Raw genomic sequence first — 16797 nt, forward strand, 5'->3', positions numbered from 1 at the left:
TTAAAATATTTCTATTCACTGTGTAAAGCTCACTTAGTCTCAATGATATATTCTTCATATATGATTTTGTATGTTAAGATTCATACCTATCAGAATGAATGCCAGTGCTGGAAAGGAACATTAAGAAGTTGTTATGACAAATAAATTACGTGTCAGTAAGCTCCTTCTTTACCTATATCCCCCAAAGGTCTTTTTCCTTTCATTTCTGTTATTTAATGGATTCTTTCAGTTCCAAGAGCAATATGAGTCTAAGAGACAGTTTACATAAGAACTCTTCTTTCAGAACAGTGAAGTGGTGCTACAGTGTATATATATGCAGTTGCTCCAAGGTTTTACCTTTATGTCTCCCAGCTGTTCACAGTCTAGTCACCATTATCTGGGATAATGAAGATTTCTGATCTCCAAGAATAATACAGGTTTTTCTGTTGTCAGACCTCAGTAGCTTGGATGTATTTGCAGTACATTCCTTTGTCCATACAGTTTTGGGAAGATCTGGTTGCCCATCTTTACAGTCAAGCCTGGTTAGGCATTAGTCAATGTCCTGCAAATGAAAATAGGATATGGAAACACTTCATTGATAGGGATGAAGCAGCTGGACTTCAGCATTTCTAACAGTCATAGCCAAATTGTTCAGAAAACTGGAAGCAAGAGGAGAAAAGTCTGAAATAGGTCTTGAGGTACTGCAATCCTTTTGCAAAGGCGCTGTCAACTGTGTCTGTCCCACTCTAAACATATTGTAGGTTTTAAGATTTACTTCTCCCTGGTTTCAAAGATAATCAATTAACTCAGCTTTTCTTATTAGAATATCTTACCTAATATCTACACTAAAACCCTTTTGTGGTAATGTAGTACTACTAATTGCATCCACAGGGGAAGGGAGGACCCCATTCTTTTTAGTAGCATTTTACGTATTTGTAGACAATTCTGTCTGCTGTTGACTCTTTTAATGAACCTGGTTGAAACCTATGAGAGCTGCTCTTGGAGACTAGCTTGTTTGCAAGCTGGATGATTGACTAAGAAGTGTAGTGTAGCCTCCTAGGAAAAGATACATCAGTCCTACCTGAATTTTCTAAGAATAAATAAAGCTTTAAACTTCAGAAAACTTTTCCTCGTGTTCTCAGATTTTTGCCTCTCAGTGTAGCCCACATCTTTGTCTTACACGTTGAAAAGCACAGCCTTCTCATTTCTGTGCAGCTGCAGTAGTAGAACTGACTCTATGGCTGTGTCTATCTTTACCTTTCTGTCTGTATGTCAGTAGCTGAAGGATTCCTTCTGACATTCTTTTAAGATAGTTTCCCAGAATAGAAAGGGTTTATGAGTTCTGCCTCGGTAAGATTTTTGCATATTGTTGGTGAAACAAAGCTACTAGACTGTACCAGCTTTGATTTTTCCTTTTTCCACACCATTAGAGCAAAGAAGCAAAAGTCATTTCTGTCTTCTCTTGATGATTATCAATGCCATGGTGCTGTGGCTAATTTGCTTTTCTTTCTTGCCTTCTAGTTTGTTTTTCACATCCGTACAGTCATTACTTTGATTTGTGCTCTATTTTGCTAGTACCTTAGTGTTGCAAAACAGAGGTAAGTCTTCACAAACGAAGAACAGGTGCAATACTTGCTCATGACCTCTCTGCTTTTGAAAGAGATGGTGCTGTGCTATTCACAAAGGTAGTTGTCACTGATCTTTAAATGAAAGAACTTACAATCTTCTATACCATTTGTTTCATTTTACTTGCCACTCTCGCGTAGCTACATATTTGAAACTACTGACCTGACAAGAAGCTCAATAAACTTACGCTCATCTGATGAGAACAGCAAGATAGGAATGTGATGATGTGCATTGAAAGATGACACTAATTCAGTTTTTGAGCAAACGTGTTTACTGGACCCGTTTCCATTTTCCACGTGCATGAATATATGACCTGTATACATGTGAAAAATAGTTAAACTTTTAGCTGAAATAATCGCCTTGTTAGGCCTAGAGAAGATGAGGCCTGGGAAGGATCAAATTATGTCTTCTAAAACTTTAAAGGTAGCTATCGAGAAGAGGGATATACTCTACAAAGATGTGTCATGACACAGCAAGAGGGAGTGGGTTATTTCAGGGAAAATTGTGTGTGTAGGTAACAAAACCTGTTTTGTTGTGAGGACCATTGAACATTAGAATTGGTTGCCTAGAGAAGTGGTGAAATTTGCCCTGATGGAATTATCCAAAACTTCGCTTGACTTAGGCCTGGGTACGTTAATCTAAGACCCTGCTGTCCAGGTAATCTCCAGAAGTCCCTGCCATCTTTTTTTATAATTGTCATCTTTTAATATAAAGCTTGAGTGACTAGCACTTAACTGACTTTTCTTCTAATTTTTATCTATTAATTTTACAGACTTGTTGTTTTAAATCTACTTTAAAATCATAAATTGGTTTTGCTTGTGCCTTGAAAAACATATAATTGGAGTGCCTGTGTTGTTATGAATTGAACATCTGCCTTTTTCACGGGATAATTAAAAATAGGGTAGATAGCAGAAGCATGAATACCATCACTTGTTTGCAGCTGTTTGATACCTCTAAATATTTTTGAAAATACTGATTCAAATGGTACGCGTAACATTTTGTTGGTATGCCGAAGTATGTTAGTAGCCAAATATTCCAGGCTTGCAATGAATGATACTGTCCCAGTGTTTCTATATTGTGTTTAGTTATTTGGCAAAACTTGCAGGTAGCCTGTTAGTTGAAACATACTGTGTGCTCTTGTTTTTAATAACATATGCATATTATAGGAATCTATTATTTTATGTTTTTTGTTCATGAATTTTGCTGTCAAAAGTAACTGTTCTATTTTTTTTTAAATGAAATGCTACATTTACACAAGTGAGGTATATGATTTAAATGATGTTTGATGTATTAAAATGTCTTTTCTGTCCTTCAAATTTCAGTTCTCCTTGCAAACAGATATGACCAGAAGGCAGCTGGAGTATGAGGCAAGACAAATCAGAGCTGCAATGGAAGAACAGCTGGGAACTTGTCAGGATATGGAGAAACGAGCACAGGTATACTTTTTCTTTCTTTACGAGAGAATGAAAGAAGTTTTCCAGTGATTTTATTGAATTATTCGTAGCTGTATCTTTAAAATGTGTGTAAACAAAGTGATACCACACAGCATTTAGTTAGCCTTTTAAGTACAAAAACAGGAACCAGAACATAGAAAATAGCTACTCAACAAGCAACACTCTCTTCTGCCTGGATGGAAGAAGACTTGTGAGTTAGAAAGAAGTAGACTAATTTTCCTTCTGAAGAAAATATTTTATGATGATTTGCTTTTAATTTATTATCATTTTAGCTTCACACAAGCGTGTTTTTGAGCTCCTTTTTTTTGCTTCTGTAGTGCTGTGATTTTTGTGCCTTTTAAGGTTAGAATAAAATCCATCTAGGATTTGATAGGTTTCCTTAACCAGAAACCCTATACGAGCATATGATGTATAAATAAAATGTAATTCACATGTATGCCTGAAAGTTGTTTGCTCTGACCAAGAGTTGTTTTGCATTCATGATGAATACATGTACAATTCTGTATGCAAATCATGTTACACACATTTGGAAGTATAAATCTGAATGTAATCGTATGGAACCTGTAAACAGAATAATCAGTTGCTCGCTCATTATAAAAACTGCTCTCCCACAGCAGTGGAGTGACAATTTGAAATATTTATTACCATTTATTTCCATAGATGTTAAATAGCCAGTCTGTTAAAACATCAGTCACTATTGGTGTGCTCAGACAGACCCAAGTTCATTTTTTCCCTGTTTTAATCTGCTTGGATAATACCTGCCTCTGATCTGGAAGCCACGTGGCTATGTTATCAGTGTTTATCAGCTACAATGATTCCCTTCGTGAATACAGCTGTGGAACTTGAGTCAGCCAGTTCTGAGTGAATGCAGAACAGGCTTCATCTGCATATGTCTGTTTAGCCCTGTTGTAAAAGGAAGCAGTGCAGCATCAACACTGGAACTTCTGAACAAGTTCTCTTGTTACTCACAGACTAATGTAGAATAAGTTAGCTAAATGGATATAGCAGGCTGTTGGCCAAGTTACAAATTCACTCAGAGAATAAATGAAACTGTTAAAAAAAAAGCACTTTGACTGTAGTTTTACCAGTGTGGAAGTAATTAAGTTGTCCCTGAAGCAGCTACTTCCCTACTTGTTCTTTTTTAATTTCAAGAGGGAAAAAACCCTACCGAGAGGATATTGAAGTCTTTTTTACAGTTTTCTGGATCAATGTTTGCCTGTGGGTTTGTCACGCTGTATGACTATCAAACTCTGTGTATAGCACTATATACTTAGAGAAGTTATGGTGTCTATAGTAATTATGTAAAGATGATCAAATGGAAAGTAGCTGCATCCAGGTCTGTTTCTTGAGAGCTTTGGGAAAGGTGCCAAAACTGTTTAGAAGTTCATTGGCGTACAAACATATAAAAGCAAATTTTAGATTATTTTGCTGTGCTGTTCAGATCTGCAAACTGAACCTTTCGTGTTTGACAAACAGAGCAAATTTCCTGATTTTCCAGCCTTCTTGCTGTACTGTATTTTCCTTCTGCCGTAACTGTATGTGATACAGAAGACAATGCAAAATAAATGTTGAAGGATGGAATAGTTCAGCTTTTTATGAAGGATGGCATTGCAGACGTCTCAGTATTAAGAGTCCCAAACATTTACTCTGTGAGAGAGCTGATAGCCTTCTGTTCGCCCAATTCATGTACTCCTTTCTTGGGCACCTTAAAATAATGCTCCTCTCCCTCTCTTTATCTGCCATTGTTTCCTCTGAACTTCTTTCTGAAACAAGTTAGCTCACAGCAATCATTGTTCATGTTACTCCTTTTGATGATTGTATATAACAACATGCCCAGTAGTTATTCAAAAAGATGCATTAAGAATTTATTTCAGTTTGTTTAATTATTTACAGTAAGTTGTACTAATACCTGAAGTTTATAACTTCACATGATAGTTCTGACTTGAGAGGGAAAAAAAAGCATAAAACCATGCTTTATTTTGTGTTCAAATATTGTAAGCTTAGTACTTCTACTTAGTAGAAGTACATTTTAATTTCTGTGAAATATAAATATTAAAATAAATATAAAATATTTATAGATATTTAAAATAAAAATTCCAAGGCTGAAATCAGTATCGTAGAGAATTTATTTTTCCTTCATGCCAGAATATGAAAGATCACGAGTTTTTAAGTTCAGAGCTCTTTAAAATCTCAGCGAAAAATGATAATTCTGATAAGAATTTATCACACTATCTTCAAAAATTTGTTAAAAAAAAAAAAAAAAATGAACAGACCATTAATGAAAGGAGAGAATTTGCATTCTGGAGTCTTGTACAGATAAAAATGTCAACTCTGTTAGATACAGCAGTCCTGACTCTAAATGTAGACCAACCTATTCATAATTCTGCCTATTAAGTATGTTATGTTTTCATTTGAAAAAAAAAAAAAAAAAAATCTTAAAGACGAAGCTCCTCATGTCCCCCGTAATGCAGATATCAATCAACAGAAAGAAGAAAAGTCTGTTTAAATTTCTTGACTAAAATTTGGGAGATACAGATTCAATTCCTATCCTGGTGTTGTTAGACAAATGATGTGATCTTTAAGGTTTTTTTCATATGCAGAAAAATATTTCCCCATGTTTAGATGGGTATGTACACATATTCAGATTCTCTTGATGCACTTTGTGAAATAATTCACTTTGGGGGAAATTCAAGGCATTCTTAGAGAATGGACGTGTTCGTACAGCTATTTATAGTAATTCATTTTCATTATCTTTATAGTACTAAGAATTTCCTGTGAGGGAACTAAGGGGAGCGAATTATATTTGTTTCATGTTCTACTAAAGCTTGTGTGTGTGCTGCTGTCAAATTTATTGGTCATATTTCTGACACTTTGCTTTGCAAAATTCAAATCAAGTTTTTAGTTTGCTGTTTATAGCTTTGCATCTCTACTAAGTGTTGATACACACGATACTCTTCCTACAGCTTATGATGCATCTTCCATGAATTCATTCCAATTCACCATTATATTCTGTATTTCTAAGATTTCTAGATTACATCATATTTCTATTCCATGTGTATCTTTTGATAAAAACACCTTTTTTTTTTAAAGTTCACCTTATTTCCATTTTCTAGGCTATAAAGATGTTAAATAAGGTTGGTTATAGTGTTGATCCTTGTCCACTAAATGCAGAAAGTCTTTTCTTTTTTAATATGACATTGAAGATGTTACTCAGGTAAAAATATCAGGATTGTATTTATCTATAATACAAAAAAAAATAAATTAATTCAGTTTTCTGTTCATTTCCTGATGTTACTGGGCTTTTTATTCCCTGCCCACTTTTAAAGTCAAATGAAGTCTTACTTATTATCAAACTCACATAGGGATCTTCTACTTCATTAATTTACTGTTTCACAGAATCACAATGTGTCCTATGCTTCACAGTACAACTTATATGAAGTATATTTAGCCTTTAAAGTTTTTCTCAGTATTCAATTTACAAAGCACACAATGATTGCAGTGGGAAATTAATAATGATATCTTCATAAGACTCACATTGATTCAGAGATGTGTATAAAATCCCAGACAAACCAAAGTAGTAGTACGTAGCTTTCTTTATGCTTGTCTCGTATATTCTTTGAGATTTGTAGAAGCAGAAAATACTCGGAAGCAGTGCATAGGCAGAAGTCACAGATCATCATGAAAACTGAATATGATGGAAGTCATTGATGATTTTATACTTTTAAGACACTCGGTCAATATAAACATCTCCCACATTTCTGTGTGGCAAGTAGAGTTCTAACACTGGACATGTAAGAAATAATTTGCTATAAATGTGGACAGAATGTTAATTTCAGAAATGGGAAAATTGTTAGAGTATACTGAGACTTTTTTCTATGCCTGTCTGCACTGTGTGACAACCTGCTATTATATCCATGTTATTGTCAGATTTATTAGAAACCCAGCTACCCGCTGTTTTCGATGTTTGCAGTCATGCCTGTGTTTTATTGTGAAGTACACTTGAATTAAAATAGAAATTAAGTAGTTCTGTTAGTAGAAGCTGTTGTAGTCACCTGTATTTGAAATGAACTCTTCATATTGTCATTATATGTAATAAATAAAAGGAGTTCTTGAACAAAAAAAAGTATGAAAATGTACTCATTTCAGGTGAGGGTGGCGAGAATTCAACAAATAGAGAAGGACATTCTGCGTATTCGACAGCTCCTGCAATCACAAGCAGCTGAAGCAGAGGTTAGTGAGCATTTACTTGCCTTTTTTTTTTGGTTGTGGTATATATCTAATTAAAAAAAATCAAATCATTTCAGTAAGCTCATAGGCAGGATTATTCGCACCAACTAGTGATGTCACAGTTAATGAACTAGTCAATATACATAGGCTTTTTCTTGTTCTCTTACCAATTAACTGATGGTGAAGATACTTGGATTACTCTTTATGTTATTACTGAACTTAAGTCACTAATGATAAGTCAGTTAAAAGTTCAACCAGCAAGTTCAGTTAGAAGGTGAAAGTGCAATGTATTATGAAGGCTGTGTCTTGGTTTTAGCAAATAGTTATAACAATCACTTGTACACGCCTTACCAAATAGAATTTCTAATAAGCAGCTTCATGGTTTGCTCGTCCCATGAGAGACAGAAGAAAAAAATTGATGAACACAGCCTCAGTCAGACTTCTTAAAAGGCATATTTTTAGCATGAGTATTGGATTCTATATTAAGAAGTACAAAATAATGTTTCCTGTAAATGACAAAGTCTATAGTAGTAATTACCATTAGCAAAAACAGCTTTCACAGTGGAAGTTCGCTTAAAAGTTCAACTCAATTGCTTTTACTGGTAAATTAACTGTAAATTTTATCTTAGATGTGAATATTTTAGGTTTTATCTTCACTCAAAATATCTACAGTGAGAGTCCAGAACAGTATTTAAATTCTTAAGGGATGTATGTTTTTCCATTTGTAAAAATGTTTTCATTATTTCAAGATCTGGGGGAAAATCTGGTATTATAAGTGAAGCTGACAGAAGTGTGTATAATTTAAACTACCTGGTCTTTTTATGCATTAGCCGATCCAGGTGTTTGTGCACATTGATTGATGTACCCCTGAGCCTTTTCTTCTCCAGAGCTGTATCTTGTGTGACTGTTCTGAGCAGATATCTGAAGAGGTTTAATGGTGCTTTCCTGCAACGAAGGACAGTTTCTGTTCTGTTTTTTTGCCCATCTCTCTCCTCTTGAGATTCTGAATTGCACTCTCTCATGGTGACCTGCAGCCAAGGCTGCCTTTGACTTTCATGTCTTCAGAAATTCTTCCTTGTTTGTGAATATTAGGGCCAGCAGGGCAGCTTTCCTTGTTTGCTCTTTGATTGCCTGTGTCAGGAAGCTGTCATCACATTGTTACGCCCTGATGTGCAGCCCTTCCAGCAGATGTCAGCATGGTTAAAGTCCCCTGTGAAGGCCAGGCTCTGTACACACAATGCTTCCTCCAGTTGTTTGGAAAAGGTCTTGTCTGTTTCTTCTTCCTGGATAAGGAGGTCTATAGCAGATACACACTACAGCAGCACCCATGTTGATCTCCAGCTGATCTTCACCCATAAGCTCTTGACTGACCGCTACCCATCGAGGCACAACTCCAAGCATTGCAGCTGTTCTCCTCACCTTCCCAGCCTGTGCTTCCTACAAGGACTTAACCCTCAAGTCACAGCCATCCAGTCATGTCAGCTATCCCACCACATCTCCATGAATCCGAGGGGGCCATAGCCCTACAACAGCACACAGACCTTTGCTCTTTGTTTCCTGTGCAGCATGCATGAGTGTAGAGGCATTTCAGAGAGGCACCCGAGCGTGCCAACTCCCCCTGTACAGGCTTGAGAGCTTTCCCCCATGGCTGTTCTGTATGACTGTCCACAAAGGGATTCCACATCCTTTGTCCTGTGGACTGCCCTTGTCTTCCCATCCCTCAGGGCCCTTCGGCTTGCCTACCCTATCTGCAACTTCCTTACTTGTTCTTTGAGGGATCACTCCCTCCCTTGTTTCTGGTGTAAAGCTCTCCCTAGCAGTTGGCCAGCCTGTGATACTGTTGCCTCTTTTGATCAGATGGAGCATGTCCCCAGAACACTTCTCTCTTACTCCGTTTAAAAAAAAAAAAAAAAAAAAAAAAAAAAGCACTGTATTTTAGCCTCACGGGAGGTCAAACACTCAAATGGTCAAACAGCAATGAGATGGAACTACCTAATTAGAGAAGATTTTTGTCTTAGTTTTCCCTCCACTCCTCCGTTTTTCAAATTACTTGGCTGATGAATACATGCTAATTCTTCTGCTTTTTCAAAATTTTATTATGGTATCTTACCCATAACGTATCTGGTTGGCTGGTTGTACTGTTATTGCATGTTTTAGGAGTTACCTATGTGCTGGTGGTAAAGGAGGTAGTTTCTACACAGTTATTAATACTTTGGTGTAGGTTAAGTCATTTGATGGATGGCCAAGTCCTATTGAATAGCATCTGGATCTAGCTGAAATCGCCTGGTGGCAAGAAGGAGGGTATTAGCAGTGAAATTGCAAAGTCCTTGTAACTGAAAAGTGTAAACATGAGGCATTTAGTATATTTCTGTTGTGCCTGATATGATACCCAACTTGAATGTGCTCCTTATGTTTATAAAGATCTACTGTCAATAATAAATGCCACAGCTTTATCTGCTGATATGGTTGGCCTGTGTGGTTATGCCAATCATTATGGAATCTAAGAGCAATATATGCTGTAGAAAAAGACCAAATATAATAATATACTATAAAGAGTAGTTTTGTGAAATAAATCAGCAAAGAAAACTTCAGCACTCATTTGTAAGGCTTTGCAAATTGCTAGCTCGTGTAAATGCTGTTAGAAATAGTTGAAGTAGTTTACTTGCGAGTACCTCCCAGTTTCATAACAATTCTCATGTATCAATAAAATGTTTTTTAAAACCTTCATAGCAAAGTTTGAAATCCTATATAGAGTTAGACCCCTTCAAAGACAGGATGTTTTGCTGTCAGGTACAAATCTGAAATTGCATTTAAAAGAAAAACACAATTTCTTGTCAAGTACTTAATACGGGGTTTTCGATTTGTTACAGTGGCACAGGCCTATCTGTCATTTGAAATGTGAATGTTCCATTTTGCGGTGTTGCTGTAGATAAAATAAAGGATTTATTACATACGGAGATTAATGCTTTGCAAACTTTTAACTGTTTAAACTGTGATAGGCAGGCATCCTCTGAAAGATTCATCTGACTGCTTTTTTTTTTGCCTTATGACTCAGTGGAAACAAAACTGTTTCAGTCTTCTGGCTTGTTCTTGTTTCTTGTGTTGTTCTCGATCTTAAGTTCTTATTTACACCCGTATGTGTGTAATTGTTGTGCTTACTGTGAAGTTATGGCATATTTTATACTCTCTAGAAAATAAGAGTCTGTAGTTTTCAATGTACAGACAATAACAGGGTAGTTGAATATTGTGAAAAAAATAATCTCTGAATGGAAAATTGTTTAGTCCTAATAAATACATAAAAGACTTTCAGCAATTCATGTTTACAAGATATTAAGTACAACTATTTGCAGTTTGTTGTCTTAGCAAAAATGTAAATGTACTTTTCTACTAGTAAATAACAGCAAAATTACTTGTCAAGTGATAATTGGTGTTGACTTCAGAAGCGTTCAGAGCATAGTGACAAGATGGAGGGAGCACCTCTATCTTGCTCTTACAGGCACGTGCAGTCCTTCGCTATTCTGCTACAAAAGCTAACAAGCATACGTGGTAATTTAAAACCTTAGAGTTACTTCTGTAGTGTGATGCCAGAAATCAGAAATGACAGACCTACAAGCCCTATGGATGACTGATGAGACAATATGTGTGTTTAATCATGCGTGTTGCGCGAGTGCACACTGATGTTTAAAATAAGGTAAGCCTTGCTTTTATAAATGTTAAGAATGGCCTTATAATTCTGAATGAATTTGGATGTAATGTTGACTTCTCTTTGTAGTGGCATATTTTGAGAGCTTTTTGGAGAAAAGGGAAGCCACCTCTTTCATAAATAGCACGTGAAAAATAAAATTGATACAAATGGAAAGAGAGGAACAGAGTGCTGAGGAGAGTTCTGCTTTTGGTGTCAGGGAATGAAGTATCTCCCTGACTGTGCTTTAGTTACATTAACTCTATTTAATAAATATACCACCACCATCATCATCCCTAAAAAAATGTGCCCAAAATCCAGGACTATTTTTCGATGGATAACATTATCCCCTAGGGTAACCCAGTAATTCATTAGCCTTGCTAATGAGTGGTTCTGCTTTTCATCTTTAGGTACATTAAATACTACCTTCTTCATGAGATCGAAAATTATTTGATGGCTGGAAAATTCTGTTCTGAGTTACAGTGGATCTAGATTTTATGTCAAACTCATCATTACACTTTATTCAAGACTGAGAATACTGTGAGAGAGGGAGAGTCATTATACTGTATTCATACCGATCTTGATTGAGTCCCCACTCTTGTACTGGGGACCAAAATGTCTTCAGTCATGGTATGAGCATCCATAGCAATATAATCTCATACACAGACAGAGATAGTGAGTTTTTAAATTACAATTCAAATTTAAAAGAACAGTAATGCTGTTTCCAGAAAAGTGTTCAGAGTTTGGCCTTGTGAGTTAAAAGGCAAATGTGATACTCAGTTTCCATAACTGAGCATATCATGTTAAGAAAAATGTTAACAGTCATGTATGTCACTTTTTTTATTACTTTGTGTTATGTTGACATATTTTCTTCCATTAGCGCATATATATATATATATATATATGATTTATTTTTTTAATGTCTATCCCAAAATTATTGTCAAACATGTAGTTACTGTTTTTTGAAACTCTTTTCAACACTAAACATTTTCTGGGTTTGAGGCTCTAATGTCTTTATATGAACAAAATAAAAGAGTGTATAATGGGGATAATGTATGAGTTTGATCACCATACACCTAAAGAAGTTAACTTTTTTCAGGTAACCGAAAGAGTTTCAGTATGTGCACATTGAATTATGCTTCTCCTGAAAGTAAAAGAGAAATTTCCATAAAGCTAGATGGGGTAGACTGTGCTATGATAAGCTGTACTGCTCAAAAACATCGTAGGTCCCTGTGAAAAATGAATTGAATATAGCAAGCATAAACAAATAATTTAAAAAATGAAATTCAAATAAGCGTATGGTAGTAGCCTCTAAAAAATGAGGCTTGGCATCAAAATTAATTTGCCAGGAGCTGGATTCAGTGATCCTTGTGTGTCCCTTCCAACTTGGGGTATTCTGTCATTCTATGACTCTGTAAGAATAATCGTGCTTTTGAGGTAGGACGATACTTTTTCAACTCTAGACTTCAAACCAATTCCAAGGACAGGCTTATGTATTGTTCTGAAAAGCTGGGACATTTTAAGCATAGTAGTGGATGATGCTGGATATTCACGTACTTCATAACTACTCAGTTATTCTATTTGCTTTTTTAAGGAACTGTATTTAAAGGCCTGATTTTGGTGTTGATCTCTCTGAGCGGTGGGGACACTGGTTTAATTTCCACGTACTCGTGCAGAAAAGTGGGTCTCCTTAAGAAACTGAAACATTCATCTGTGTCAGGTTGCTCTATAGGTTTAATTTATTTTGGTTGTATGTGATCAGGTTGATACAGCATCAAGGATATAGCAACTTTATTTGCATCGAACCAGTTATTCCTACTCTGTTTGACTTTAAAATTCAGAACAATCCTTAATATACAGGTTGCCTTCTTTTCACCCAGAATTTGTTTGTCTGTGATTGTGAAGCTTAATTTAACCGTGCTAGCCCTAGTCTCCAGCAAATGCACAGATCACGTGGCAGTGCAGGGAAGACAGTTGTTTGCTCCAATTCTGTTACATTTCTGATAGCGACGTGAGCACAGCTGGTGGAAAATGGTGTTCCAGTGTCTCACAGCAAATCCTTTGTCTTGCAGGGCTATAATCCTCAGAGGACATGCTTCACTTTCATCCTGCAGTTTTCCTAAGACACTCAGCTGTTAATTATTTCTCAATTATTTCTAAGTGTTGCGAAATACAAAGTACTGTTCAACGGCTTTGTGAAGATGCAGCATTGATATATTCACAGTCTAGAGAGCTTTGAATGGTTGCATACTTCATTTCTGAATATAATTTCATAAACTCTTATCTTAACAGAGAGCACCTCAAAGCAAGCATGATGCAGGTTCCCATGATACTGAGAGGCAGAGTGAAGGTCAAGGAGCAGCAGAAATCAGTATGCCAACTAGCAGTACTGGTCAGGTAAATTGATTATTTTTGTTTGTTGATATGATATATTTTTTCAGTTGGTGATGTTATACATAAATAATGTGGATGTAATAGTGCTGGAAATGTACAGTGCTTATTTATTGATATATACCTTACAATGTTTGTATGCCTGCTCATTTTAAAATGATTTGGTTTTCTTCATTCCATCTAGAAATTAGTAATTACTTGTATTCATTAGAAGGAAATGTTTTTATAAGATGAAGTATAAGCATTCTATAATGCAGGGAGTGGTTTTCTTTTGTTTAAATAATTAATGACCTTGATACTAAGATGGATATAAGAAAAATGACTAGAGAAAATATTTTATCGTAGGTGAATTGTAATGTTAGCAGTATGATTTAGTTATGAGAAATGGTTCAAAATTTTACTTTATAAATTATCACTGAAATGTCAGTGATTTTTAAGAGAAGATTCAAATGGCAGGTTTATCATTGATGTTTCTTTAATACTATTTCAGATAAAGATTTGAAACAGCATTATCAATGAGATAATCTGGAAGTGTGCTAAATGTTTTTGTAAATGCTTCTAAACAGTCAGTTGTTCTTCATTATATTAGTGAAATACATTAGTGGGTTTACATTTTAGGTGTTACGTTAAATTCTTTCTGTCTTTTTAAAAAATACTTATCAACCCTTCAATAGCTAAGAATATTCAGGTTTATTTACCATGCATTAATGTTCATTCAGTTCATGATCTCCAACTGTAGCTGAGACATTCCCATTAGTAATGTGTATTCCTAAACTTCACACTACAAATCTAATAGTTGAATTCATATGCAAAATATTTCTGCTACTTTGGGGAAATAGAATTATTTTAATCCTTCTGAAAGTATTATGGACAAGAAGATTTATCAGAAAGAATATAAATTGTGGTTGGTTAGAATATTTCATTTGATTAAACATTAAGCAGAGCTCATGATTTTGCTTTTGAAATATATTTGATTACCATTTAGAATTAAGTTCTATCAGCCATATCTGAGCAATTGCATGAGGCTCTGACTCTAATTCTTATGACAGCTTTATTGTGTGGGGAAAAAAAATAGTTCAGCACTGCTTTGAGGCTGAAAGCATAATGTGTTTGAATAATTGATGCATTGTGGCTGTATCATCTGTCTTCATTGTATGAATCAGGAGTTATTTTGGAGAACAGATATTTTACAGGGAAGGAAGAAAGAAGGGATTGTCATGTCCTGGCAGACTTACTCAAGTGGAGGATTCATTCATTCTTCATTTGAGGTCCTATGTTTGGGATTTTAGTGATTTGAATTTTGCCTCATAAAAAATCTTTAAAACATGCATGTTATTTCCTCCTGGAGACTGATAGATCCAGGGCTCTGAATCTGTGTTCTGGAGACATCTGGGGATTATTTACTTGCAGTGCAAGTCCAGAGAGAAAAGGCTTAATGGATTGGGCATAACATTTATTTGTGACAAACCAGCTGAATATACTTTGTTTCTTTTAGCAGTCACTACTAAGTGGAGTGCAAGAAGTTTTAACAAAATAACCTGGCTCTCATTGTTTTTGTAGCCCCATCTACTAACATAAATGAATGTTAATTGAAATGCTGCCAGTTGAAGCTGAGATTTTTCAGGATTCAGTTTTGTCCCTTTCATCATTCAGCTCTGTTCTCCCATTATGCTCACTGTGCTGGCACTGAAGAGAAGTTTTTGCATTCCTTTGTTTTGCAAGATTTGTAAAGGCATTCAGTTAGGTTGTCTGCTGCATTAGGAAAATCTGACACAAAATAGGGAAAATAACCTGACTGACAGGGAAGGTAACAAGCATAGTAAAACAAACACTGAGTGAATAGCAGTGAGCTATAACAAGAGAAAACAAGATGAAGTAGACAAATAGGAGATGGTTTAAAATGAGAAAGTCCTACACAAGAATGGTCCATGTAATATTTGTTTGTAATTTTTCACTTTCTCACATGAATAGCTACACATTTCTTAAACTAATTCTTCCAAATCAGTCTTTAGGACCCACTAAAAAAAAAAGGTTGTTACATTTCTTTTGGGACTCCTGGCATCCTGCAAGTAGCAAGGCCACATGATGGCTCTGAATGAAATAGGTATGGGAACAAAAATAAGTACAGTTTGGGAGAAAGAATAGGAAAAGTGCAATATTACTGTCTGTACTGTGGTGAACTTTAACAGGTAGTACTCCAAGCTTTCATCTTTTTTACTGTATTGGGTAAGATGATCGTAATGAATTTAGCAGTGGAGAATTTTTGCATATACATCATGTTGAACCTGTAATCCTCTGAACGTAGTCTGAGGTCAAAATGATATGAAGGGATTGGTCAGTGTAAAAATATTGGGGTCCTCTCCCATATTCATAGCACCACAGATTACTGAAGTGAGTAATTCAAAAAGTAAAATATAGTTTTCATGTTAAGCTTAAAGATTTTGAAATTTTCTCATATTCAACGGCGAACATAGAGGCTTGTTTACATTGGAAATATATATTGGAATAAATTAATATATGACTTTAAATAATTCTAGTTACAACTTTTTAGCATCCTGTGCTAGTACTTATTCTGTAATATGTATGAATGTTCTGGATTCAAATGGAGAGTGAAATGAGTATAATAATGGTTCTAAATGTTCCAATATAATGAGATTTTTTCTGTTTAAACAAACTCTACATGAAGCTATTTCCAACTTTAATTATACTCACTTTCAATTTCAAATTTAAGATATTGAACTGTATGAATAGCAAATACTCTGAGAGGAATATTCATCTTCTTTCTTTATGGTGCACCTTGAAAAACAACAAATTATTTCAAAGTGTCTTTCATACAGTTTTCTTCGTTGTTTTATGTTTTCATTGGAAAAAAAAAATACTGATACTCATTCGTCCAGATAGCTTGACAATATTGTTTTGTTAATTAAGCTAATAATTTCACGAACACATTCTAGCTTTTGGGCAAGATCAGCCAAGGATTGTTGACTACCTCAGTAAAGCAGTTTTTGGATACTAAAAGTGAGTGAGCATTTACAGTTCCTATTGCTGATTTCCACTGAGGTATTCAGGTATTCTCAACTAGGTGTGCAGGCACCCCCTTTGAAATTTTTGCCCTGATTGCATAGTCAGTATGCTACTAACTACTTTTAATTTTATAATTGATTCTAGTTTTAAATTCCGATATTAGAAGTCATTAGATTGAAAGAACTGTCTTTAAAATATTTTATCCGTAGCATTTTAAATGTCACTGATACAGTCCACTGATATTTATGATTTTTTGTAGGAGTTGTGTGGCTTCTGTGATTCCCTCACAGTTAGTGGTTAAAAACAGTTAGAATATGAAGTAATTTTTCAGCTTCTGGAGTTTATTTTTTGTGATATTGAGAGAACAAACATGATTCCAGATACACATGTATCATATCACCATCTTATGATCGT

General features: G+C 35.3%; 1 protein-coding gene across 2 annotated transcripts in view; it reads left to right on the forward strand.

The window, feature by feature from the left end:
- The window catches only part of APC (APC regulator of WNT signaling pathway), an 88666-nt gene that overhangs the window by 53696 nt on the left and 18173 nt on the right, over nt 1–16797 (forward strand). For both annotated transcript variants that reach the window (XM_084305410.1, XM_084305409.1), the window contains exons 6-8: nt 2928–3041; nt 7206–7289; nt 13261–13365. In XM_084305410.1, coding sequence (XP_084161536.1) covers nt 2928–3041; nt 7206–7289; nt 13261–13365 — 303 coding nt within the window. The remainder of the gene's footprint in view (nt 1–2927; nt 3042–7205; nt 7290–13260; nt 13366–16797) is intronic.

The sequence above is a fragment of the Netta rufina genome (genome assembly GCF_964035555.1).
Source record: "Netta rufina genome assembly, chromosome: Z".
NCBI classification, from domain to species: domain Eukaryota; kingdom Metazoa; phylum Chordata; class Aves; order Anseriformes; family Anatidae; genus Netta; species Netta rufina.